At 48.3% G+C, this 23,934-nt stretch overlaps 3 protein-coding genes across 3 annotated transcripts in view; 1 reads left to right on the top strand and 2 right to left on the bottom strand.

Annotated features, from left to right (window-relative positions):
- Positions 1 to 149: 149 nt before the first annotated feature.
- On the bottom strand, positions 150 to 8,875 carry TAT (tyrosine aminotransferase). Its single transcript, XM_026039602.1, has 12 exons — positions 8,790 to 8,875; positions 7,158 to 7,400; positions 6,876 to 6,980; positions 6,129 to 6,196; positions 5,589 to 5,747; positions 5,278 to 5,416; positions 4,706 to 4,758; positions 4,183 to 4,335; positions 3,163 to 3,291; positions 2,653 to 2,736; positions 1,220 to 1,318; positions 150 to 852 (listed from the first exon to the last, which is right to left on the bottom strand). The coding sequence occupies exons 2-12, from the start codon at positions 7,390 to 7,392 to the stop codon at positions 709 to 711; spliced, it is 1,368 nt and encodes a 455-aa protein (XP_025895387.1). The 5' UTR covers positions 7,393 to 7,400; positions 8,790 to 8,875; the 3' UTR covers positions 150 to 708.
- Positions 8,876 to 14,920: 6,045 nt separating this feature from the next.
- Positions 14,921 to 17,917, top strand: MARVELD3 (MARVEL domain containing 3). The gene is made up of 4 exons (XM_026039626.1): positions 14,921 to 14,952; positions 15,045 to 15,133; positions 15,234 to 15,888; positions 17,809 to 17,917. The coding sequence occupies exons 1-4, from the start codon at positions 14,921 to 14,923 to the stop codon at positions 17,915 to 17,917; spliced, it is 885 nt and encodes a 294-aa protein (XP_025895411.1).
- PHLPP2 (PH domain and leucine rich repeat protein phosphatase 2) overlaps positions 17,406 to 23,934 on the bottom strand; it is a 29,874-nt gene continuing 23,345 nt past the window's right edge. The window contains exon 20 of the mRNA XM_026039625.1: positions 17,406 to 22,091. Within this exon, the coding sequence (XP_025895410.1) occupies positions 20,949 to 22,091 (1,143 nt within the window). The 3' untranslated portion in view covers positions 17,406 to 20,948. The remainder of the gene's footprint in view (positions 22,092 to 23,934) is intronic.

The following is a 23,934-nucleotide window of genomic DNA, read 5'->3' as shown; positions in this document are numbered from 1 at the left end:
CCCTAGGGTGCAGAGTTGCTCAGTGGCTGTGCCTTGGGGTGCCCAGGGCTGCATACAGTCCTGTGGGCCAGGCAGACTGCATGTTGTCTATGAGGGGCCAGCCTCTGTCAGTTCCTGGCTGAACCATCACACCAGGGTCACAGCATAAGTACTGACACATCAGAATGTTTATTAATAAAAAAAGATAAAATAACTTACTCCCTTTTTCTGCACAAAGGGTAGAGTATAAAGAGCTCTGCCTTCTCAAGATGCCCAGAAAAAGCAGGATGTCAGGCAGTTTGTTCCTTGCCCTCGGAGGAGACTGCTGTCTCCTGCCCTGTGGCACAGCCTAGCGCAGGTGCTGCCAGCCATGAGGACCAGAGCCGGAGGCTGCTCATCGCCCTTGCGGGTGGTTGTGGCAGGGCAGCCGTGCTTGCCTGCCCTAGCTGGTTCAGGGCTGTGGCAGACCTGTGGGGAAGGTGCAAAGGTGAAGTGTATGGGGAGCACCAGCACTGGGTGCCAGGGGCCTGTGAGTGACAGCGTAGGAGGAGAGAGAACGTCTGCTTCTTCCCGTGGTGCTGAGAGGGGCTGCAGAGGCACAAATGGTAGAGCCACAGGTTGGCTACCATCTGCAGGCAGCGGGAGGTTGGGGCCAATTGGGGGCAGCTCGGCCTTCTCCACTGCCACCTCACACAAGGCTGGGCCTGGTGGAGCTGGAGGTCATAGTGGTTACTTGTCACACTCCATGTCCTGGGCCCCCTCAGCACCCTGGTAGTGCATCTCACAGAACTCCTGGATGCGGCTGCAGGCCTCCAAGATCATCTCCTCAGGCACTGTGATCACCACGCGGAAGAAATTTGGGTACTCAAAGCACTGAAACGAGAAAGGGTAAGGCTGGCAGATTAGCTGTAGTGCCTGGGTCTCACAGTGCTGGTGGTGGCCTTGTCAGGGCCATCTGATGAGTTAGCAAGTGAAGACAGTCAGCATGGGTCAGAAACTAAGGACTGTCTCTGGCCAATTTGGGAAGAACAGAGCAACTCTGGAGCTGGGAAGACCAAGGAAGCTCTGTGGAGGGCTGCTGGTGATCCAAGGACTGCCAGTCTCCACTCCACCACATACCTGGAGCTCAGAGCCAGCAGGTATGCACTGCTATCCTGGACACTGCACTCTCACCCTCTGCTGTTCCCTCTCCCCACGCTTCAACCCTGCAGCTCCCTGCAGCTCTCAGAGCTGGACTCACCGTGGCCGGCAGACAGAATACAGACTGCTCAGAGATGAGCCGCTCAGTGAACTCCACATCGTTTTCAAACTCAGGGAAATGCTCCATCTCAATCCCAACCTACAGCAGAGAGATGAGACATGGCAACAAAGGGCACCATCATTGTCAGCAATGTCCTTGCTTAACCACATGGCCCGAGAGCTGCTCATCCTTCCCAGCTACCTATCCTCAACAATTCTTGTTCATCATTTGAACTGACTGGAATATAAAACAGAAACATTTTAATGAAAATTGAGGATTCTTTAGGAAGCATCAGCTGCCCAAAGCACCTAATTTCGTCTCTAAATCTGCAGTTTCACAGTAAAGGATAATTTCAGTCAAAAGTTGATTGCAAAGATACAGGGAACAATCAGTAATGAAAAGCAATAAATAAGACATTAAAAAACAACTTCAAAGAGAAATGCAGTTAATGTGCATTAGTAATTTTGTCATGCCAGAAACTCAGAGATAAGCGAGACTGAAGACAAATTAATGGGTAAAAAAAGATAATAAGACGCTAATACTAACAACAAAATACATCCTTGCAGTGAAATACATGAGGATGATAGAATTGATAGATGATGTAGAAAGGCTGAAATGCTCAATAAATATTTCTGCTCTGCATTTGGAAAGAGAGAAGCTGTTGCCTTTCATATAAGGATAGTGGCATTCTGACCATCTGGCATGTCTGGTTTATGACCAGACATGACTTTAAAATATCTCAGGGAAAAAAAATTAAATAAAAAAGGCCAGAGACCACTTACAAACATTCTAAATGAACACATGGACGAAACCTCTCACCAGATGATTTCATTTGAAATAAATGTTCAGATATTCCAGAAATGCTAAAAGTCTGAGAGAATGTTAGTGCCGTGACATTACACAAACAACACAAGCAGAATGACCCATGGAACTCGGAGTAAAACCTGGAAACAGGGCCAAGTATCTAGAGAACATGAGATTGACACTGCAGTATTCTCCAGCTCTGATTCCAAATTTTCAAAAGTATTGAAAACTTGGAAAACTGTAAGAGACAAAATATTTCAAAAATATGTTAGAGACTTTAAGGTCTCTAACAATCTCTAACAATCTCTAACAACTAACATGTTGAGCTTGTTGAGAAAGAAAGTGGAAATTTATCCATTGTAGAAGGTAAAAAAAATATATTAGGCATGGAGAAAGGCCAAAAAAAGAAGCAACAGCACAGACAGGAGATGGACATGCTAGTAGGAAGAAGGTAGGTGTGGTAGGTATAGTAATCTGACATGGGCTGCAGGGACTTCCTGTCTTCCAGCGGGTATTAAACCCACGTGAAATAGCATTGCTTTGCCAAGTCCCAGCTACTTAGCTCTATATAAAGACAAGAAGGTAAAATGTACTGGCCACTGCTGTCTGTGCAGTAAGCCTTTACTTACCATGAGGTACATGGCTCCTGCAGGCTGGACAGGCTGGAGGCCAGGGATAGCTGACAAGGCAGCATAGCAAAGGTCAGCATTGGACTGCAAAGCAGAAAGGAGAAAGGTGAACACAGGAGAAATTCCAGGAAGAAGCTCAGCAAATGGAAGCCAAGCTCCAGGCCAGGACCACAGATGGGTTTGCTCCCTGCAAATAAAGGGGCAATGAACGCAAACAGCATTGTTGATCATGGCCTTGAAATGGCAAGTGTGACTGAACTGAGCTCAGCGAGCTCATGCCCCCCGTGTCTACCCATCTGACCCTGCTCTGCCTGGAGGGCTGCCTGAAACTTGTCACAGCTGATATTTCTGCCCTGCTTACTTTGTCTCATGCTGGAATTGGATTTGTTGGGCCCTTCTGGTCACAGACAGGACTTATGCCTTGCACTTGGAAACACGGGAGAATGGACATCGCTCCCCCCGAAAAACAATTCATGTTCAGACTTTGCTGGTCTGTTACTGCCTATTTACCTTGAGGATGCTGAGCGTGTTGTGGTAGAACTCAGGGGGTGTTCGATCCAAGATATGCTCCAACGCTCCCTGGACAATTGTACAAGGTCCTAGGATCCTTTGACTGAGTCTTAGAAGGCCATCCCTGATCTGAAACAAACAAATAAACAAAAAGAAACATAGTGACATTTGCAGCTCAGAGAACGCTTTTTTACTGAAGAAAAAGTTACAAGGCCTAGCCTCTGCATTTCTGCAGTTGTTCATAGAGGGCAGCTCATACATCTTTCTTCAGCAAGCATACAGAGTACCTCAAAACACTTGCTTGACTATATTCCACATTTGCAAACTATTCTTAATGTCATTCTGTGTGTCAGAGTTGCAGATCAAGATGCTAACAGAAACCATTGTTGGAGCTTCCCAAACTGACTGAAATCAGTCTGAAATACAGTTAATACAACAGAGCCAAGGCCATGGCAAAATACTATTTACTTTTGCCTTAGATTTGGGGCCACTATGCATACTTTCATCAAAAACAGCCAGGGAGAGGCAATATTAACTCTTCTGGTCACTAAGTTGCTCTTCTCTTCTACCTCTTCCTGAGCAGAAAGGTCTATAAGTAGAAAGGCCAGTGCAGGTGGTGGGTGTTCTTGTAACAGAGATGGACAAACAGCCAGGTAAGGCACTGGCTGCAGTGCACAGTGCTTTGTTCCCACTTGTAAGTGGAACCACGATAAAGCACAGAGAGACCATACATGGACTTCACATGCTAGATAAATAATGCCAATATCTTCACTGCACACAGGAACTGTCTGAGAAGTACACAAGGAAACAAGGAATATGTTAAGAGAGCAGATGTAGCTACCAGGCCATATAACAAAGCAGATGGCATAAGGAAAAATCCTGAAAAGCCTGTGAGCAACAGGGTGACACACATACGAGTGCAAAAGAAGCAGTACCTGCCTGTCTCACTAAGGCACTAGTGACACACGCGCCAAAGACACTGTCATGATAGTTCCTGGTACATGCCTTGGTAGTTCTTACCTCATTACCAAAAATGTCTCTCCTGTCATGGATCAGGATCCAGCCCATTCGCCAGCCAGGGACTAGCCACCGCTTTGCCAACCCACCACAGGACAAGATTGGCACATTAGTGCTTAAAGTTGCAATAGGTTCATATTTGCAGTCAGCAAACACCTGTGGTACAAGAGGCTGTGTTAGGGCTGTTATCTTCTCCTCACTTGCTGTGAGAACTGAAAGGAGGAGGCTAAGTGAATGAGGCACTAAAAGAACAAGGGAGGCAACAACACTGTGGGAAACTGATGGTGAAAGCCACCAATATGTGTTCACATGGGAGTGAGCCATCTGAGAAGAGGAAAGGAGCTAGCTGAGAATAAGAAGTACCACCAGGGACTGAAAATTACAGGACTGAGATTCAGGCATGGACTTGGGCACCATACAGGGAAGCAGAGCTGTCATTTGCCTCTGGAGAGCTGGTTGCCATGGTCAAAGTACATCAGAAGGGAAAGGGAGTCTGCGGATGCAAAGGTCTGTAACACATACTCACCATGTCTCCATAGATCTCATCAGCAAGGATGGGCACGCACTGTCTTGAGGCCACTGTGGGAGAGAGGGTATTATGCTTGGTCATTCTGCATGCTCTATGGGAGCAGATTTTCCCTCTGCTGCAAGGAGGGAAGCTCTGCCCTAGGGCAGAGGTCCATATTATTTTCCTGCACCCTGTACACTTGGTTTGGCCAAGCACTACACATCCCTCCTAGGCCTCCTTCTGCTCCCACCTGTGGTAGCAGGGAGAACAGTCTCTATGACTGAGAGGACCACAGGACTCCCTGTGAAGCAAGAGTAGGGAAAGGGGCAGTCCAATACACACGGGACACATGGGAAAGAACAAGACGTAAGCCTTGCCCTTCTTGTCTAGGCAAATCCTGCATCCTGATCCAACCTTGTTCCCTGGGCCGGGGTCAGTCACGCGAGTGGGACAGACCCCAGGGCCAGAGTGCTGTTTTGCTGCAGTGTTCACACTGTGCAGGCTGTGCAGAACCACAGCAATTAAGGCACTGGCAACTTGAGCAGACACAACACTATAGCCTTGCACCAGATGCATATAGACCACCTCACCTGCCAGGATTTTATGGAGGTGGCTCTTGCTGAACACAGAACCACAGGGATTGGATGGGTTGTTCACAATGAGACAAGCTGTCTTCTCATCCACCAGAGACTCCAAATGCTTCAGATCAATTTCCCAGGACTTCTCTGGCTAATGAAGAAATGGGAAGTAAAACTGAGAAACTGGGTTTAGCACACAGAGTAGGGTGTGTCAAGGTGTCCAGGGCTGTTCAAATTATTTTCACCAACTTCCCAGGCAGGATCAAAGTATATCTGCAAAGCAGAAATATCAGGGCTGCCCCTTCTAGCAGGCCACCACTTACCAAGAGGTTGTAGAGCTTGACCTCAATACCCATGGACAGTGCCAAAGTCTTGTAAAGGGAGAAGCCAGGACGTGGCACTAGAATATTCTGGCCTGGATTGGCCAGCACTGCCAAGGCAAGCTCTATGGCCTGACTGCAACCGCTTGTTAGGATGACATCCTGCAGAAAACACATAGGAGTGAGTGGAAACACACTCAGATCAAGAAGATCCAGACATGAGGTAGTTCCTAAGTATCCCAAACTCTATCAGATGAGAACTTCTCACCCAAAAATGGAGTGCAGAGACTGACTGAAAACTGGAAACCCCCACCAGGTAGGGAGCTCAGCCTCCTTCTATATATCGTGCAGTTGAAAGAAGCCCAGGGCAAGCGATGGGAGCTGCAGGAGATCAATGTGGGACTAGGATGCAGACTGGCCTTAGATCCCACAGCTGGGCATGTAGGTGTCAGCCAGACCAGAAGCCCACACTGCATTGGTCTAGACTCAAGCAGAAACACCCTCTCTGTACTGTACTGGGGCGACTTAGCTTGATGCTAGTACCTGGGCCTGTAGAGGTGCCTCTGGGCAATTGTAGTATGCGGCCACCGCTTCTCGACAGGACTTGTAGCCTGGAGAGAGAAGAACCAAACAGGAATAGGACGCTTTTACATTCCCCATGTTTTGCAAGGACAGGGCTCACAGCTACCAAACCAGCCATGGCAAACGCATTTGTTAGAAACACTTTCCAGAGGTGCAGGAGCCTGACACACGTGTCACCATATGACCTTCACTATTAAATGCTGGCAGAAGGGCAGATGTCCCTTTCCTGGGTCCCTCAGTGCCACCAAGGCAGCTGTGATCTTTGCTTTGCAAATGCTGTTTTCACTACCTAAATGCAAAAAAAAAAAAAAAAGGCTTATGTTCTCCATGAAGGTAGGGAGCACAAGAGCAGTCCCAGCCAAGGCAGGCCAGGAAGGAACCTGTGACAGGGAAACAAAGTTCTGAGCCTTTCTATGTTCCTGAGTCCCTGCCTGTTCCAATGGCTCAGATAGGGGGAGAAGGAATGATTTCTGTAGGAAGCTTTAGGCCTTCAAGGTATCTCAGGGAAGGCACCTATGACATCCACTCACAGAGACAGGTGCTTATGGTATGTGGGAGATGCACATGTTTCTGTGCCTGTAAGAGTACTGGTAAAGGCAGTTGCAGGATGCTGCTGGAGAGATGTGTGTGGACTCCATGTCCATGCCATAGGGTGGGAGCTAGCACATGTCTTCATCCAGCCCTCACAGGAGGAGCATATCAGCTTACCAACAGATGGAGCATAACCGTTGTAACGTCCTGAGTCCAAAACCTCCTTCATAGCCTGGGTGACCTCATCGTTTGTGGGAAGATTTCCAAAGACCGTTGGGTCTCCTTTTGGAAAATTGAAAAATAGTAAAGTTCTCACTGCTGCGTGAAAGTACAGAGCTGCTAGACACCCTGGCATGTTCTGGGTGCTCTCACAAGTTTTGTGCTTCAGAGCCCTGTACTCTTGCCAGCCCCCAAATCCACCAACTGCCCAGAAGCTCCAGCAACAGCACTAGTACTTACCTAGAGACAAGGAGATCATGGCTTTCTTTGGGTTGGGCTCCACTTTCATGCTGTCTACGATGGCTCGGACAGGATTGAAAGTCTTCTTTGACATTTCAGAAGCCCTGACAGCCCATCTTGGCTTCCGGCCTTTGACCTTTCCCAGCGACAAGCTGTTCCCATTGGTACTGAGATGAACATCCAGCACAGGAGCATGGTCACCATGGCCATTCACTTGGATCACGTATGAGTCCATCCTGAGATCTGTCAGTGGGAGATAGATTTCCTGGGCTTAGCTAACACAGCCCTAGTGTGGTCTGCTGTGCTAAGGATAAGCTGAGCCCAATATGGTCACCTAAAAAAGCAGTATCTTGTAATCATTGCAGATTCAATGTTCCCCTGATAGGAGGGTCAGATAATTGCCCTGCAGCTACCAACTTTTAGATCTCAAGTAACCACAAGGATCAGCCCACTATGTGCATTCACATCTAGAAAGCTCCTTCCACTTGCAGACACAAACTCAGTGCTGTTAAATTCAAGTCTCAGGCACCAAAAGGGTAGAGCTGATCCCATGCTCTCAGGATGTACCAGGCAGCATCAGAAAGTGGACACAAGACACCTATCCCTATCAGCAGAGGCTATCCCAGAGCCCCTCAATTAGAGAGCAGTGCCTAGAAAATGGAGCAAGACTGGCCAAGTGAAGAGAGTTATTGGGGCACTGACACTATCCCAAGCAAAGGGCCTGTCACCCTGCCCAAGGCTGGTAACAAGCAAGGCACAGCTGAGGAAAAGTTGCCTTTCTATAGGCCTCAGCAAGTACTCCTGAAAGTAACTTAGGCACCTGAGAATGCAGCACAAAGCACAAGCCATTCCTAATCAGTCAAAGCCTTCTCAAGAATTGCTGCTGATTTAGGGCTTTCCACCTGTAGAAAATTGGGTACACAGCACAGGGCAGGCAGATACCTCCTAGGCCACTGAGCTCATTCTTGATGAGTTGTGTCTTGTAATCCTGCCATAAGTTGCTCATGCTCTAAGACTCTATTCACCTGCTCCACTGGAAGGCAATTCGCTTATCTGCGATATTTCCCACGGGCAGGCAGGTGCTAAGCTCATGGGGATTCAGGACACAGAGGAAGAGGGAAAGAGCTACCCCTTCCCAATGCAGACACGTTGAGTTGAAAGTGTTGTAGCATCATCTGGCAGTCCAGGCAGGATTTGCAGTCTGAGCAAATACCTCACCATTTCAGTGAGGTTTGCACCCCATGCTGCTGCAGTTACTCTGCCAGCAGTGCCCTGTTAGCCTATTTATAGCAAATGAGACTGGTCTGATGAAGCTGGTCATGATAAGGCAAAAGCTTCAGTTTCCCTGTTGCAGGCATCTTCTATATCTCCTTCACATGAGGAAATGGAGCTGGGGAACTACACAACTGCCTCAAAACTGAGCACAGAGATGAGCTATACACCCCATTCAATAGCAGGGATGAGTCTCAAATGCATGGTGCAATGTCTATCCCAGCAGAGCCTTCACCCACCAGCACAGTTCTTGTGTGAAGGGGAACTGCAAATGCAGTCAGAATGGACACCTTCACTGCACAGACCCAGGGAATATTCCCACTCTTTCCCCCAAAAGAAGCAAGTAGGAGAGTACTTAACCTTCTACAGCACCAAGATGGAGACACTAATGAGCTTGGAGATCCAGTCTGTATCCTTCATCCAGGACAAACTGCCTTGAGAAGAAATTCCTGCAAGCTCTCACCCATGAAATAAGTCCCCAAACTGGGCGTTGGGTTTGAATACTCTAGCCATTGGCTGGCAGAGAGGGCTGCTCTCCCCACCCAAAAATGCCCTCTCCTCCCCACTGTAACTATGTTCAATTCAAACACCTGGAATCTGCCTGTACGTTAACTCTTTCTGTGGGTAGCCAGCAGAGGCATGGCTTGACTCTCCCAGACCCTGGGTTGATTCCTTCTGCACCAGTTCCTTCAAAGCTAGGGGAGCAGTGCGGGTCCCACAGAGAGCAGAGTCCAGCTATTATAGCCCTTTGTAATGCATCAAGTGTGAAGCAATGGACACCAAAGCTCTTGGAAAGCACTGGTCTATCCTGTCCACTGCCACAAAGGCCCTGAGATCCCAATTTACTGGTGGACAGACAGTTTATGGCATCATTGTATACAGGGCACATCTCCATTGGCAGAAAGGAGGTAGGCACTTCACAGGTAGTGCCTGGGATGCACTGGGACCTGAGGAGTTAAAGGAAGCTTAGTGTGTTGCAAGGCCCAGCCTCATGATTTTGAGCAGATAACTGAGATGATGCAATTCCTCCTTCTCTGATGGTGCTGCAGAGTGCAAATGACACCATTGCCCAGTGGGCCACTTTGAAGTGACGTGAAATCTGTGCCTTTCTGTCCTTTGCCTGCTGGAGGCCTGGAGCAGGAAAAGCAGAACTCTGCATTCTCTCTGCCTTGTAGGGGCTGTTCCAAGCCTTCCCCTATCACCCTGGCAACGAAAGGCTGGAGATCAAAGAGCTGCTCAGGGACAGCAGGGAAACTTCTAATCTCCTTGCAAACAGACTGCTGACGCCTCCATTGTAGAGGCCAGTGGGGTCATCGTGATTTTGTCTGTTTACATCCACTTCTGTGTGGGAGGAGAGTGGACCACTATGTTCAGCTCATGCCCACTGCATCACCACAGTAAGCCTGCATCTCCCCTGGGCACAAGCAGTGCCTCTCCCTTCAGTCCTGTGGGCTGAGGTGATGCTATTGGCGAGTCATGATGCCCAAGATGGCTTCAGTGCTGCTGAGGGCGCACTGAGAATGACAGGAGCCAAAGACACAGGTGCTGGTTTCAGGCTGGCAGGTGATTGTGTGCAGTTGGTGTGTCTCAGTCAAGGTCCCCAGGCTCATAGGTCTCCCACAGCAGCCACTCCTATATGCTTTAGATGAGGAAGGAAGGAACACTTCAAAAACATTTCACAATGAAACAACTTGTCTCAAAGCCACGTGGGCTCTTTTCTACTAAGAACTGCCCAGTTCCAGGCTGCTTTCTCTCTTCTTGCTGAAGCCAGACACCTTCAGGTACTCAGACCTTCTCCAAGCACCCAAGGGTTATTTTCCAGCTCCCCCCAGCTGGCCCCATGCCATGGGTTAAATGTGGCACAGGGAGGTCTCAAGGACACTGCTGCATGGTCTGCCTAGCAACAATCCCCGAGGCTGACGCAATCTGTAGCTCTACCTACAATCCTTCACTCTGCAGTGGGGTGCAGGGGAGGGCAGGATGGAAGCCTGCTGCCAAGGGGGAAAAATGTGGTGCTGAAGAAACAGTTACATAAGGCTGTGAACCCGACCATACTGGGAAAGGACATAGCATCATGGGGGCACTGGGTTTCTCCTGCTCTTGCTATGCGTTTCTCCCCTCTCTGTGTAACTCTGATCCTTCTCTGGATGCTCTCCCACACAGAGTTCGCAGCTCTACACCAACCCATGGTGCACAGAGCATCTTGGGGCTGAAGCAGGTGCTTCAAGCTCTGCCAGTGTGGCCAAGCACCTTTTGCAAGGCTCAGTGAAAGGGCTGGACAGATCTTGCAGGCTGTATTTCTGTCTCAACTGCCAAGATCTCCAGCACCCACACCAGCCCTGACTAGCTCCCCTTAAACATCCTACCCACCCCAAACTGCTCCCCTCTCTTAACAGTTCTCTCCTCATGGGTCTCTTACTGCATCTCTCTTCAGCTCCATGTCTTCTGTAGCTTGAGTAATGGACAGTAGGAGAGATCTTGTGTCTCTTTCTGTTGAAAGGAGAAACTGATGATGACGCCAGTGTTTCTCTGGTGCTGACTAGCCCTGTGTTACCAGGACTGCTCAGAGGCCTGTTCCTGTAAACAAGGACAGAACAGTAAGATCAAGCAGTTCCCTCTTCCAGAACTAGCGAATTACCAAGCAGGACTAACAAAAGGCAGCTTCAGGGGAGCAAAGACTCAAGCACCACTGCCCTGGCAAAGCTGTGTCTCTGCCAGTCTGCGGGCAGGACATGTACCAGCAGAGTTTTACCTGACTGCTCTGCAACCCCTGACTCAGGGTGAGCTGCATGCCTTTTACACTGCTGACCTATGCCTCTTACCAACCAGCAAGCTGCTCAAAAACCTCCCAGAGTCAATTGCAAATCACTTTATACATTAGCTCCTCCTGTTTTGCATTTCTTTTCAGCAACTTCTGGCTGCTCCTTTCTGAAGCACATACAGCCTTGAACAATTCCACCAATACAGCCTAATCTCTGCTTGGGCATTCCTGGTTGAGTCAGCTCTCAAAAACCAAATATCTGATTTTTAAAAACTATTATTATGAATTTCCTATCAATCCCGTGTGCAGATAAACAATCTGTCCAAAACATTACTTAGCTCTCATGAATTTCGTGACTGTTCGTAGATCCCAAGACATATTTATCTTTATAACACACAAAAGACAAACCTTTTCTGTTATAGGTAAGATCACAACCTCAATGCTCTAAAAATGGAAATTAGCACATTTAAATCTACTTTTTGGTGTGTGCAGGGCTGCTGTGACAAATCTGCAAACATTCTCACGAATCTCTGGTCAAACCACCACAATGTATGATTATGCCTCCAGCAATCTTAATTGCCTAGCTTTAACATGAAAAGGAGCATAGCACTGGTTGTCTCTCTGTGGAAGTAGAGCAGAAACAAAGCTCAAAAACAACAAACAAATAAACACAACACAGCAACAAAAACACACACATAGCTTCTCCAAAGCCATGCAAGACTTTCATTTTCAGAGTCAGCAAGACAGCACAATTCACAGAGCAACTCAAAGCTACTGAATAACTGGGAAGCTATGTGGTAGTTCTGAATCTAGCCTTGCTTTTTGCTTACAGGCAGGCAAACATTGTGTAAGTGCATAGCCTGTGTTTGAGTTGTGACTTATGAAATTCAAGCTGTTACATGGTCTGTTGTGGTAGATGCCCCCCTCGATGGCCTTCAAGCTGTAGGGCAGTGAGCACAAAACAAGGGTGGAATGGAAAGAGGCAGAGCTGCCCTGCAAAGTGCGGGGTCGCCACCGGCTTGTGAGGAGGTGGAAAGCAGCCCACACACACTCTCGGTCAGGCCCTCTGCTCAGACTGAGCCCAAGCCACAGTAATGGGAGACTCACCACTTGCCAAACTGATCTGCTCCAGCAACAACACTGTTCTCATTAGAAAGTGGTGTTTTGCTTTTTTTGCTGTCTAAAACGCATGTCTTCTGCTTCAAGTCGACTGCTTCTAGTCCACACCAAGAGGAGATAAGGAGAACAACATAGTCTTCTCCTCTTGACAGTAGCCTTTTTACAAGTTTGCAAGTTAAATGTGCTTCCTATGCTCAGTTAAATGAAAGAAATAGGGTCAATCTTATGGGTTATACTTCTAGACTTTTCTTTTGCTTTCTACTGGATCACCTCCAGCTGATGCACTCATTTCTGCAAACAGCACACAAGGTTGGATCACAGTCGCTGGAGGCCTAACCAGCACTGACGAGGGCAGAAAAATTTCTTCACATGCCCTCCATGTGACATGTCTGTTTATACATACCACTGATATTAGTTTTTTTCGCAAGAGGATGACTTTGTGGACTTGAGTTCAGTTTGTGATTCACCATAACCTCTAGTTCTTTTCTGCAATATTGCTGCATCGTCACTGTGCTGTGCTCATTGTTCCCGTGATTATTTATTTATGTGAGACGGTCAATAAATCTGGCTGTAACGGTCAGCAACGACTGTGCTGCAGCTCCCAGCTGCCTCACACTGGAGAAACATGAGGCAGTTCACGACTCCCTCCTTCTACTTCATGCTCCAAATTACCAGGGAGGACACTGAACCAGGTTAGAGCTCTGGCCCACAGCAAGCCAGGGCAGACCCTTCCCTCAGGAGCAGCTGGAAACAGAAGAGCAAAAAGAAAAAAGAAGGGAAAAAGAAAAGGAGATGCCAAAGCAGAGGCAAGTTCACCCTGTCCTTCCTGTTGACCACTGTTGACCACCCTGTTGTCTTCTTCTGTTGACAACTACTTGTTGCGGTGATAATAGAAACCTTTAAATATGAAGCTGACCAACCTCAGCTAGTACATCAGTTATGATAACTTAGAGCACAAACATTTTGTTAACAACTCTTGTGCATTGATCTAGATATAGTAACTGAAGCAGCAGCTTGACTCAATTCTACCATATTTTAGAGTTTGTATCTCATTATCAGCAATTGCTCTAACAGAGCACCTAATGCAACACAGCATTTTCCAGGTTTATGTCTTGCTTTGAACATGCCATTCCAGCAATTCCAGTAATTCTATCTTGGGCTCAGCTTGCGGGATGACCGATAGCAACGCTCTGCACAAGGAACACTGCTATTTCCTACCTTAGAATGACTCAGGCTTATTTAACTTGTTTGTGTCCTTTCTATGACAGCTCAGTTAAAAGCAAAATGGAATTGCTGCAAATCTTGAAATTACACACAGGATTGCTGCAGCTTTTAAGCTCATCCTGTGCATGGCAACAAGGAGGTTCTGATTCTGACACAGTAACATAAATGATGACAGAGGCATATACTAGAAAGGCAACAGTCTCACTGTTGCAGCACTGAGCTGCCAGCAGTGTTTGCACGGTCCCCATTCTTGATTCCCTAGAGTTTCCCTGTTTCCTAACCTCTTCTCATCACAAAACCCCTGTCCCCTCTAGCTGAACTAGGTTTAGCAAGTTTTTTTGTTTTGTTTATTTGCTTGAGGGTATTTTTTTTTTGGGGGGGGGGGGATGGGGAAGAGGGGTGGTTGCTTCTCCCTTGTAACAAAGCTAGGTGTATTTTCAGATGAGCATGCAGATCTTTGCCTCTTTGCCCTTCACAGAAAAGAGACTGTGGGGGTGAGTTTCCCACTGAGCTGAGGCTGCTGTCTACAGGGCTGTCAGTTTGCTCCTGAAAGGACACAAGTGTGAAACCATCTCACTATTGCCACCAAACTTACAGATGGATGGAGTGTATTTCTGCACCTCAGTAACAGTCGGACTACTTGGGGCTACTCTCCGTACTCCCTGTGTAATCCCACTTCCCTGAAAGTTTATTTCTGTAAATCACGCTGCCTGCTGGAGGGTGCGGGCTGGACTCAGCAGCCTCCCTGGGTGGGCAGCAGTGGCTCCCACTGGGCTGCAGGACATCGTTGTTCATGGGAACAGGGCAGACAGCAAAATGCTCTTGTCCTGCTGTTTGAAGTGACCTCCAGCAAACAGAAACAGAAGAAGTCTATGTAGTTCTATAGGGATAAATACAAAGTAACACACACAAAGAAAATAACCCAAATGTGACTTATGCAGCATGGATCTCAGGGCTGGCAGCTGAGAGGTCTGTAGGCCTCACTGACCGCTCTCTGGAGTGACGGGCTCCAGGTGCTGGGGCAGCCAGGGGAGCACCAACCTGCCGTGTGGATCACTTGCTCACCAGGATCCACATGAGGGAAAGGTGGCAGCCCTGGAAAGCACTCGACAGGAGCAGCAGAAAAACACAAGAAAATACTTCCTCACATGGCAGCTCCTGAACTTCAGGCCTTGTTGCCCCCACAGGAGCCCGTGACAGGCAGAGAGCGAGATGGATGGTACCAGCGGGCGGGACACGCTCGGGGGCAGGAGCCGCAGGGCGGTGCCGCCGGGAGCGGGCGCCGGTGGCCACGGGGCGCAGGTGAGAGCGGCCCCGGGCAGGGCAGGGCAGGGCGGCGCCGCCCGCCTCCCGCCCACGCGGCGTCCGCACCTGCTCGCGGGCGGCCATGGCGGCGCGGGGTGGAGGGAGCGGCGCGCGGTGAGGGCGGCGCAGAGCAGGGGGCGCGCAGAGCGGGGGGCACGGGCGGTCCCGGCGGCGGTCGCCCCCCTCACGCCGCTCTCTCCCCGCAGCGCCGCGCCCGCAGCCTGGCCCGGGAGCGCCACCGCAGCGCAGGGGCTGCTGGAGGGTCGCCGCTGCCGCTACCTGTGCACGGGCAGGGGTGAGCGCCGCCGGGCGGGCCGGGCCGGGCCGGGACGGGCCATGGGGTGCGCGGCGGGCAGCGGCCCGCCCGCCCGCCCACCCGCGCGCTGTGCCCGCAGCCTGCTGCCAGGCGCTGGAGGCGCTGCTCGCCCTGCTCATCCTCGTCTGCGGCTGCGTGTCCCTCGGGCCCCCGGGCGGCTACACGGGCCTCGCCGACCTGGGCGGCCTCTACTACTACCAGTTCGGCGGGGCCTACAGCGGCCTGACCGGCGCGGACGGGGAGCGCGCGCGGCGCCTGGACCAGCAGCTGGGCGCGCTGAAAGCGCCGCTCGCGCGGGCCGTCGTGGCCGGGGGGGCGGCGCTGGCGGCCGCCGCCGCCCTCAAGCTCCTGGCGGGCGCCCTGCGGCTGCCCTGGCGCCTCCCCGCTTGGCTGCTGCTGGAGGGCGGCCTGGACGTGGCGGTGGCGGCCGCCCTGCCGCCCGCCATGTACTGCTGCTTCCGCGAGCTGCTGGGCGTCTACGGCTCGCCCGTGTGCACGGAGCGGGAGCAGCTCTACGGCAGCAAGGGCTACCAGGGCTTCCGCTGCGGCCTGCATGGTGCGGAGGTGGCCGCCGGCGTGGCGGGCAGCCTGGCTGTTGTGGCCCACCTGGTGAGCGCCACGCTTGCCCTGCGCGCCTACTGCGCGGTCCGCAGGCTGAAGCGGAAGCCGGCAGCCGCCTGCGGCGCAGAGCCGGGCGGCGGGGCCCGCTGCTCCCGGCCGCCCTGCGCTGTCAGGTACCAGGGACGGCCGCCGTCAGTTCCCCAAGCTCCCTTGCTGCCTGCGGGAGGGCCCATGGCTCCGCAGGGCGCACCGGCTGCACACCACTGGCAGACACCTTCCTAATGAAGCAGGAATTAATACATTCGGTTAATGAAGAAGTATAACAGATAAACATAAGAGGGAGCAGATGTGCATTTTTCTTTTCTCCATTGCACTTTTGAATGAAATTTCTTATTAGGGTGAACACCTCCTGCCTGATCTGTGACCTAGTGCCTTTGTTTCAAAGGGGCTCAAGGATGGCACATTTCTGTATGAAATATATTGTTTACAGTAGTCCTGTTTGTATAGACTCCCAGCACTGGTCTAAACAGACAAAGGCTGTGTGAGCTTAGAACTGAAAAACAGGTGGCTTAGGCAAAAGAATATTGTTCTCAAAATACATTTTCAGTGTTCAAGTTGAGGAAATAGGATGCTGCTCTTATACAGCTTATAGACAATTAAAGGTAAAATTAACTTTCAAAACGGCTCCAAATTTTGTTTACTTTTATAGGAAATAGGGGAAAAAGAAGTAATCCTAGAATCATGCCTCAATGAGTATCATTTCTCAGCCATGGCCGTTTCATACACTGTCCTTAAGTAGATAGAACAACCCCTGGTCTCACAAACCAGTCTTGTTCATAGAAAAAAAGAAAGCAAAGCCTGCTGAAAAGTACGCTTTGGCTCAGCTCTATCTCTGCTTTCATGGGCACCACTGCCTAAACAAATCTTTGTGGTTTTTTTTTTGGAATAACAGTGGAAATAGAGACATAAAAGTGTCAGAAATACTCTCAATAGTAATACTCCAGGCCCTTGTGGCTCTATTTGATTTCTCCTCCTTTTTGTGAGCCACTAAGCTACTCCAGAGAGCGACAGTACCCTTTGGAGCAGGCACGGGAAAGCTGCTTGCTGCTCCGCCCCAGTGCTCACAAGCAGCTCGTGCAGGGACGAGGTGTGAGCGGAAGCAGCCGCACAGCGTTCAGCGAAGGCGAGCCCGCGCTGTGGCTACAGCTTAGCACATCTGTGCATGAGCAGCCATATCACACATGCCCTCTAGTGCAGTAACACAACCAGAATATAGAGTTAGATGAAAGTAAAAATCTTTATTGCTAAGTCAGCTGAAAACTTTATGCAAAAATATTCTTCCTTCCTGAACTGTTCTGTACATCTGAATGAAGAATTGATGGAATAGTGTTTTCCTGCAATCTTGCAGCATTTGCCTCTCTTAAAGCACTGCATACGCAGGCTACAGTGCTGAAGGTGCACTCATTAAATGACCTACTCCCATGTACAGTGAAAGAGGGGATTATTACAGGCTCATGCTAGAGTGGAATACATAAAATGGTCTCCATTTTACAACAAAAAGCATGAAGGAAGGTTACTTTCGGAACAATGGATATGCTGCAATTTTTGTTTATCATGCTCTGGGCTCAGGTGAGTCAAAAAAAGGGTAATATTTAAAAATTAAAAAACAAAAGATAACCATTATGAGTCTTCAGATGACAAGAGAACAACGGACAATGACTGCACAAAACCAGAGGTGAACATACTGCCTGTAGAGGGCCCTTTGGCAAGTGACATGAAAGCCATCACAGCTAGAAAGAATTCAGAACCTCCCGAGTCCAAGGGCCTTCAGTATGGCCGAGTATCCTGTGTACTAGGACTGCAGCCCCAAAGCTGTTTTACCCTAGAAAAGGATATACTTGCTGCAGCCTTGGAAATTTTAGTCTCCTCTCTAGTTGGAGTAGGAGTCCGATGAAATTCCAGGCATCTATTGCGCTGCCTCCACCTGCCGTTTCATGCGCTGGGAGCAATTTGGAAACGATCCCTTATTCTTACCACTCCTTCATCAACCATTCCTCACTGAATATATCCTGTTTTTATTCCTTTTGCTGAAGCCTTACTGGAAAGGACAGGGCAGATCGGTCAGTGCCTCCACAGTATCTGTTCCTGGCGGCCAAGCTCACCAGCAGGAATAGAGCCACCCAAGAGGTGGATGAACTTTAACCCACAGCCCAACCTGACTGTGGCCCTGGAACGCTGCAGGCCTGGCGCTGCTCTCAGCTGGGATAAGAGAGCCTGACGGCCCCAGGGTAAGGATACCTCTCCAGCACTAAGTTCATTGATCCTGATAATCAGTGAAAGGGACAGTCTCAGTGCTGCGGTTCTGGAAAGATTATGAATCTGTGCAACAACTGCATATACAATTTGGAAAAGAGACTGGAAAAGAACAGTAGTAAGGGAAGTGGGTTAACGTCTTCTATTCCCTTCTGCGAGTCCATCTGTAGACTTGCCCACTTGTACCTGTTCCACATACAGCAGTGCTCCTAAGGTGTTTGAAATATAAAGTGATGTTAATAGGTTGGATGAGGAAGACAAGGTAGATGCCTCCTGCCTCTAGAGAAGCAGAGAAAACATAAGGCAGTGGGGAGGATGCTCAGACTGTGCTGCCGAATCGGCGAAGTGATTCATAACGTTAGTATAGTGAAACCAGAGGAAGCAATGGATTCTACTTAGTACTTGAGAGAATAAGTAATTCCTGCCAGTTCATACTCACAGAAAATAGCAGCTGGTTGTACTAAGCTTCCTCTCTCCTTCAACCCCCTAAGCAGCACTGGAGAAAAGGCCAAGTCATTTGCCACTTCCATGAGGAGCAGCAGCTCAGCCCTCTTGCATGCTCCAAGATGAAACTTTGCATTTGGTTTAATCCCATCCTTTCCCCACTGCACAGAGCAGAGCCATGCACAACAAAGTTCCTGCAGTGCTACTGGGTCAGACTGGCAAGGCGGCTCTATTGGGTTTTCCATGTCAGTGCAAGAAAAATGCATATGCATTAGCATGTGCCATTCTCTGTGCAAAGTTTTTCAGTCCCATGAAGAAAAAGGAGCTCATTTCTACAACAGCTTCACACTCATGAGAAGCCAATTGTCAGTCCTGCTGTCAGGTTTCAGAAACTGATGGGTGGGCAGAGATTTTTTGATAATTTTATCACCCATGAATGAATTAAAACTATCAAACATATTGGAATGAGTCTTTTCTGCATACTTATATAAAGAGAATCTCAAATTTTATTTTTAGACTTCAAATCTTGTTCTGATGTTGATTCCTGAGGATTCAAAGTGCTGCTGCTGTTATGATTCCAAGAATAAACCTTTTTCCCAGTTTCCAAATGAAATGGATATTTAAAAGCAATCGAAACTCAAGTGGATTTAAATTCTGAAAAAAAGTTTGGATGAGTTGTCTTATGATTACACGGTGACTAGCAGAAGGTATATACTAAAAATTTGTTCTTTTCTGCATGGTAAAAATAATTTTTTTTTCCCCCTACTGAAAATAAATTCAAGGAGCTCTGAAATCTGAATAAAACTGTTAGATTTCACAGCAAAATCTATACTGTCAGTATCCAACAAGCTGTTTACATAGTATTTCTTTTTGAGCAAGGCCTGAATTTCATCCAAAATAAACATCTCAAATCCTTCATATCTCTTGAGGGGAAAAAAAAAAATCAGGTTTTTCTTCCTAAATATAATTAATAAAGAAAAGGCACTAGCCCATGTTATGGTCAGGATTATTACACCACTGACATGACTGGGGCAGCTGCTGTCCAGCTCTGCCAGCTCAGACACCTGCACACTACAACAGCTGTCTCTTCACAATGCTCTTTTGAAAATGATGTCCTATGTCCAAAACCTTAAAGGCATCACAGTGCATCTGCTGAGTGGACACTGGCCAGGTCACCATCAGTGAAACCATTTTAAATATCTTCTTGTTGATAAAGATGTGCTTATAAAGTGCTGATAAAGATGTTCTCAAGGTGAAAACAATATCTACTTTTTCCTTTTGCAGTGAAAACTAAGCAGAAATAAGTATACCCTCACCTTATATGCGACCAATTTGGGCATGTACCGCAAAATGCAGATGGTTATTGTTTTGCAAACTGACTCCTGCTTTCAGACGTAAGCAGTGATGCCGTGGCTGAAGAGGAACGTTGGTGGAACAGACCACTATGCTCCTCCAGCCCATGAGGGGCAGCCTAGTTCCTTGCTAGCCTGAGATCAGCACACCACTGCTCACATCTGCATTTCTTCTAGAATGGGTAGCTCAAAATGAGCATGAGCACTTAGTTTCATCCTTTGTCTTTTGGAAAGAGAAATCCTCTATTGTGACTAATCCACGACGGGGGTGGCCAAGCTGCTGAGAGGGGTCTGAGCCTTGCAGCTGTAAGTACCACCTCAATCAACAAGACCACAATCTCTCATCTGCTCCATGTAAAGCGTCCACTGGCATCCACTTAACAACCAGCTGTACTTCCTCATCCAGGCTAGGCTGACACCATCCAACTCCTCACTCTTCCCTGCACCAGTGCTTATCAGCAGAACACTGGTATCCTGAGTCCTCCAGGGCCCTAACAACACCCACTGGAAAATACCCCCCACATCTGCTATGGACAGGGGCACTGGAGCCCTCTCTCCCCAGGCCCTAAGTAATAAAGTGCTGGGCTGATGGGGAGGAGAACAGCCTGAGTGCAATCAATGAAAGTGCTTGCAATGCATGTAGGAAACCATTCTTGGGTCAGCTTCATCACAACTAGCTGTATTCTTTCAAGAAAGAACAAAGTCAGGTGCTGTCATGGGGCTGGGCCAGAAATATTCACGTAACTCCAAGTGCTACACGTGCACTTTAGCAGCCCCCTTGTCCCCACACAGATGCCAGCTCCTCATCTGCAGGGCTGGCAGAGCCTCAGGGGGAAGAAGTTACTGGCGGGTGTGGGACACCCGTCTTCCTCCTAGCACTCGCACAATTACCAGGCAGTCCCTAGTAGAGCTCAGCTGCTGCTCTGCGTGCTCAGAACAGCTGAGGCTCCACAGTGAAAAGCTGACAGCCCAGACCTTAGCACTCCCAAATCTTCTTCTGCTCCCACTAAGGAAGCAGCAGATGCCTGTACTCCTTACAGATCCCAGCTCCTCCTTGGAGGAGGATCCACCCTTATGGGACAGGGCTTCCTGGGACAGACAGTGTGGGAGCAGTACTTGCAGGGTTACAAAGCGGTATCAAACTCCTCTGGCAGAGTCACTGCAGGCTCCTCTTTCTGCCCCTGATCTGCTCCATTCTCCTGGTGCTGCTTCATTTGTTCCTTCACTTCCTCCTCCAGATCAGGTGGCACCACAAACTGATCCTCTGGCTCCATCTGGGATGGAGCAGCAAAATAACCAGTTTTCTTCTTGGGTGCCTCTGTGGCTACTTCAATGAGGTCAAGGCTCTCCTCCAAAGGCACTATGGAGCCATTGGAGAGCTTCTTTCCATAGAGACAGCACGTGGAAGGTGATTTCTGCAGTTCACACTTCTCCTTCACTCCTGTCTGCACCCCGTTGCTGTTTACACTGTTCTGGCTTTGAATCAGGAGGACAAGTCCATCAGAATCATCCTCTGGCACCGCAGCAGAGGAGCTGTACTCTACAGCAGGAGGTTCAAATTCCAGCCCCTTCCCTTTACAACAGTGGATATCGACTTCCACCTCCACTTTACTGCCATTTGTCATGACACCTTCCACTGGCTGCTCATCATCACTATCCAGCCCATTGTCAGACTGGTTACTAGAGAAGGTGGCACAGGAAGGTTGGCGCTGAAAGATGCTTGAAGGGAGTACAGGATGCAGGCTGCAACGTCGCTCTTGTCGTGGCAATAAGCTGCCCTCAAGACCAGCAGCACTGTGTTCATCTGAAGCAGTAGAACCTACCTCGCTGCTAACTTCAGAAGCAGACAGTTCACTGCTGAACTCTGAAGCAATTCCACTGCTAGAGGAAGGTGTTGCTAGTTTGGTGGTGGCTGAACTAAATCCCCCAGGACCTGGCAGGGTTAGTCCCTGCATCTCGCAGGTGCAGCTGTCCTCACTAATGTTCAGGCACACCACCATTGCACCTACATTGTCTTGGCAACCATAGCTCTGGGCCAAAGTGCAGAGTTTCTTTGCAGCAGCTAGCGGGTCATGTAGATGGCGCACAGCTGAGACAGCCTCTGCGTAGGAAAGGTATTCCCAGAGAGCTCTGTTTCCCAGAAGCAGCAACTCATCTTGTACAGTCAGTGGGATGGAACTAACATGTGGCTTGGGCAGGATCCAGGGATGCAGGTATGTGCAGCCCAGCATACGAGTACAGCAAGTCACACCATTAACCTTGTTGTCCTGCAAATAAAAAGAGTAATGAAGCAGCAGCATTAGGCCTAGCAATAGATCATTCTGAGAGCAGTATTTCCTTTGCCCACATACTGGTTTGGAGCCCTTGGGATAGGCCAATGCAGCATGGACATAGCCAAGTCTGCCACAGTTTAAGGGATCAAGATCCAGGTAGTGCAGATGTTCACACTACCTATCATCCCACTGCTGGCAGCAACAAAGCGTGACCAAACACATGTTTTTGCTGCATTCTGAACAGGGCATGCTGTAGTGAATCTTTTGAAATGTGCATCTGAAACACCTGCAGTACATTGGCCAGAGAATCTCACTTATAACTCTTCAAAGAAACTCTTCCCCCCGCCCCCCTCCTCTGTGAGAGAGAATATAACCTTCTACTTTCTCATTGCAAGGCAGATTATCCTAGCATTAGATAGTTTCTGTGCATTTACTGAACTATTTTCAACTTTGTTAACATGAATTCTACAGACATTCTATGGAATTATGGACATTATACCCCGAGGAAGAAAACAGCAAGCAGCGATCACACTACTGCTGTATCATGAAGGTATTACTTACCTTCTTTCTGTTCCCACCAGATAGTCCCCTGGCTACAGTAAAAATCTTCAATTTCCTGAACTCAAAATTACTGACAGAGCGCTCAGATCTCTTTTCTAGGTCAGTGCACAGAGAGTATACAGTCTGCACAGTGTTCTTGGCTCTTCAATCTCTTTAACTTCTTGCATGTTAAGTATTTGAGGGCATGAGCCAATTCAGAATAAAGCACAGGTTGACTCATACAGATCGATGTTCACAACCTCATCAATTTCTGTACCCTTAACATGTTAAATGTTGCTAATAATTATTATAAAAAAGCATCAGAGAACACATGCAGAAAACTCTCATTGGCAATTATTTCATTTGCAAGATGTTTTTCAGAATCCACTGATCACCTAGTTTTTAAATCACTTAAAGTGATTCCACAAATATTTCTGTGAGAATGCAGTGGAACACGGTGTCTCACAGAGCTATAACATATTAAGAGATTATCTGTGTCAGAAAAAAAGCTTTTGATCTCACTTTTATCAAACAAATCTGACACTTGTAAAAGACTCTCTGTACATAAAATTATTATGACTGGCACCAATTACTCAGTTCTTCACTGACGGCACTCTGGATCAATGCTGACAGTGACCAAACAAGCACCAATTAAGGGCTCTACAAATTACTATCTCATCTTTTCTTTGGCATATACTAGCTATTTCCAGGTCTTTGGAACCTTCCCTTTTAATTTTATTTATTTATTTATATAAATTAACCTTGAGAGATTTCTCTGGAAATGATTTTAATTCTTTTGAATAAAAGCATTAAATTTTTCTGCATTAAAATTTCCACGGATAGTATATTCAATAGGTGTGTTCTGTATGTCTCAAGAGCAACTAATCCTCTGCCTTACTGAGCAAAACATGGAAGAACTTCAACGAACTTTAATTGATCATGCTTTGCAAAAGGCACTGAAAATGGGTTAAATATTTTGAGTGTTTTTGAGACAAGATGATATTCCAGGCTCTGATCTGTTGCTCAGCATGGCTCTTCTCCACGCTCACACAAGTCTTGCTCTGTATCATGTACTTCCCACTTCTCTAGCTTCAAACCTAATCTCTTTCTCTATTCACTTTCTCCCTAAACCATCCTTTTTGTCTCATATCTATCATTCTCAGGCCCTGACGGGTGTTTTAGGAATGCAGAATACTGAATAGTTAACTAGCAAGAGAAGCAAGGTCAGAAGCAAGGCAAGTCATGCTAATATCTTTATGCCATACTCCCTGCTGTTGTGTAGCCAAAAGACCTTGGC

This window comes from Nothoprocta perdicaria, unplaced genomic scaffold (assembly GCF_003342845.1).
Source record: "Nothoprocta perdicaria isolate Ctin4 unplaced genomic scaffold, notPer1 scaffold_234, whole genome shotgun sequence".
NCBI classification, from domain to species: Eukaryota; Metazoa; Chordata; class Aves; order Tinamiformes; family Tinamidae; genus Nothoprocta; species Nothoprocta perdicaria.
Note: the sequence above shows the minus strand (reverse complement) of the source record. Positions and strands in the feature narration are given on the sequence as shown.

What these genes read in the sequence shown, in the direction of transcription:
- TAT (XM_026039602.1), bottom strand. Translation starts at nt 7,392, where the DNA reads ATGGACTCATACGTGATCCAAGTGAATGGCCATGGTGACCATGCTCCT. An exon ending in CCTCCATAAAATCCTGGCAG is followed by an intron (nt 4,759 to 5,277) that starts GTGAGGTGGTCT and finishes TCTCTCCCACAG; the next exon opens with TGGCCTCAAGACAGTGCGTG. An exon ending in ACACGCTCAGCATCCTCAAG is followed by an intron (nt 2,737 to 3,162) that starts GTAAATAGGCAG and finishes TCTGCTTTGCAG; the next exon opens with TCCAATGCTGACCTTTGCTA.
- MARVELD3 (XM_026039626.1), top strand. Translation starts at nt 14,921, where the DNA reads ATGGCGGCGCGGGGTGGAGGGAGCGGCGCGCG. An exon ending in CTACCTGTGCACGGGCAGGG is followed by an intron (nt 15,134 to 15,233) that starts GTGAGCGCCGCC and finishes CTGTGCCCGCAG; the next exon opens with CCTGCTGCCAGGCGCTGGAG. An exon ending in CGGCCGCCCTGCGCTGTCAG is followed by an intron (nt 15,889 to 17,808) that starts GTACCAGGGACG and finishes CTTTTGCTGAAG; the next exon opens with CCTTACTGGAAAGGACAGGG.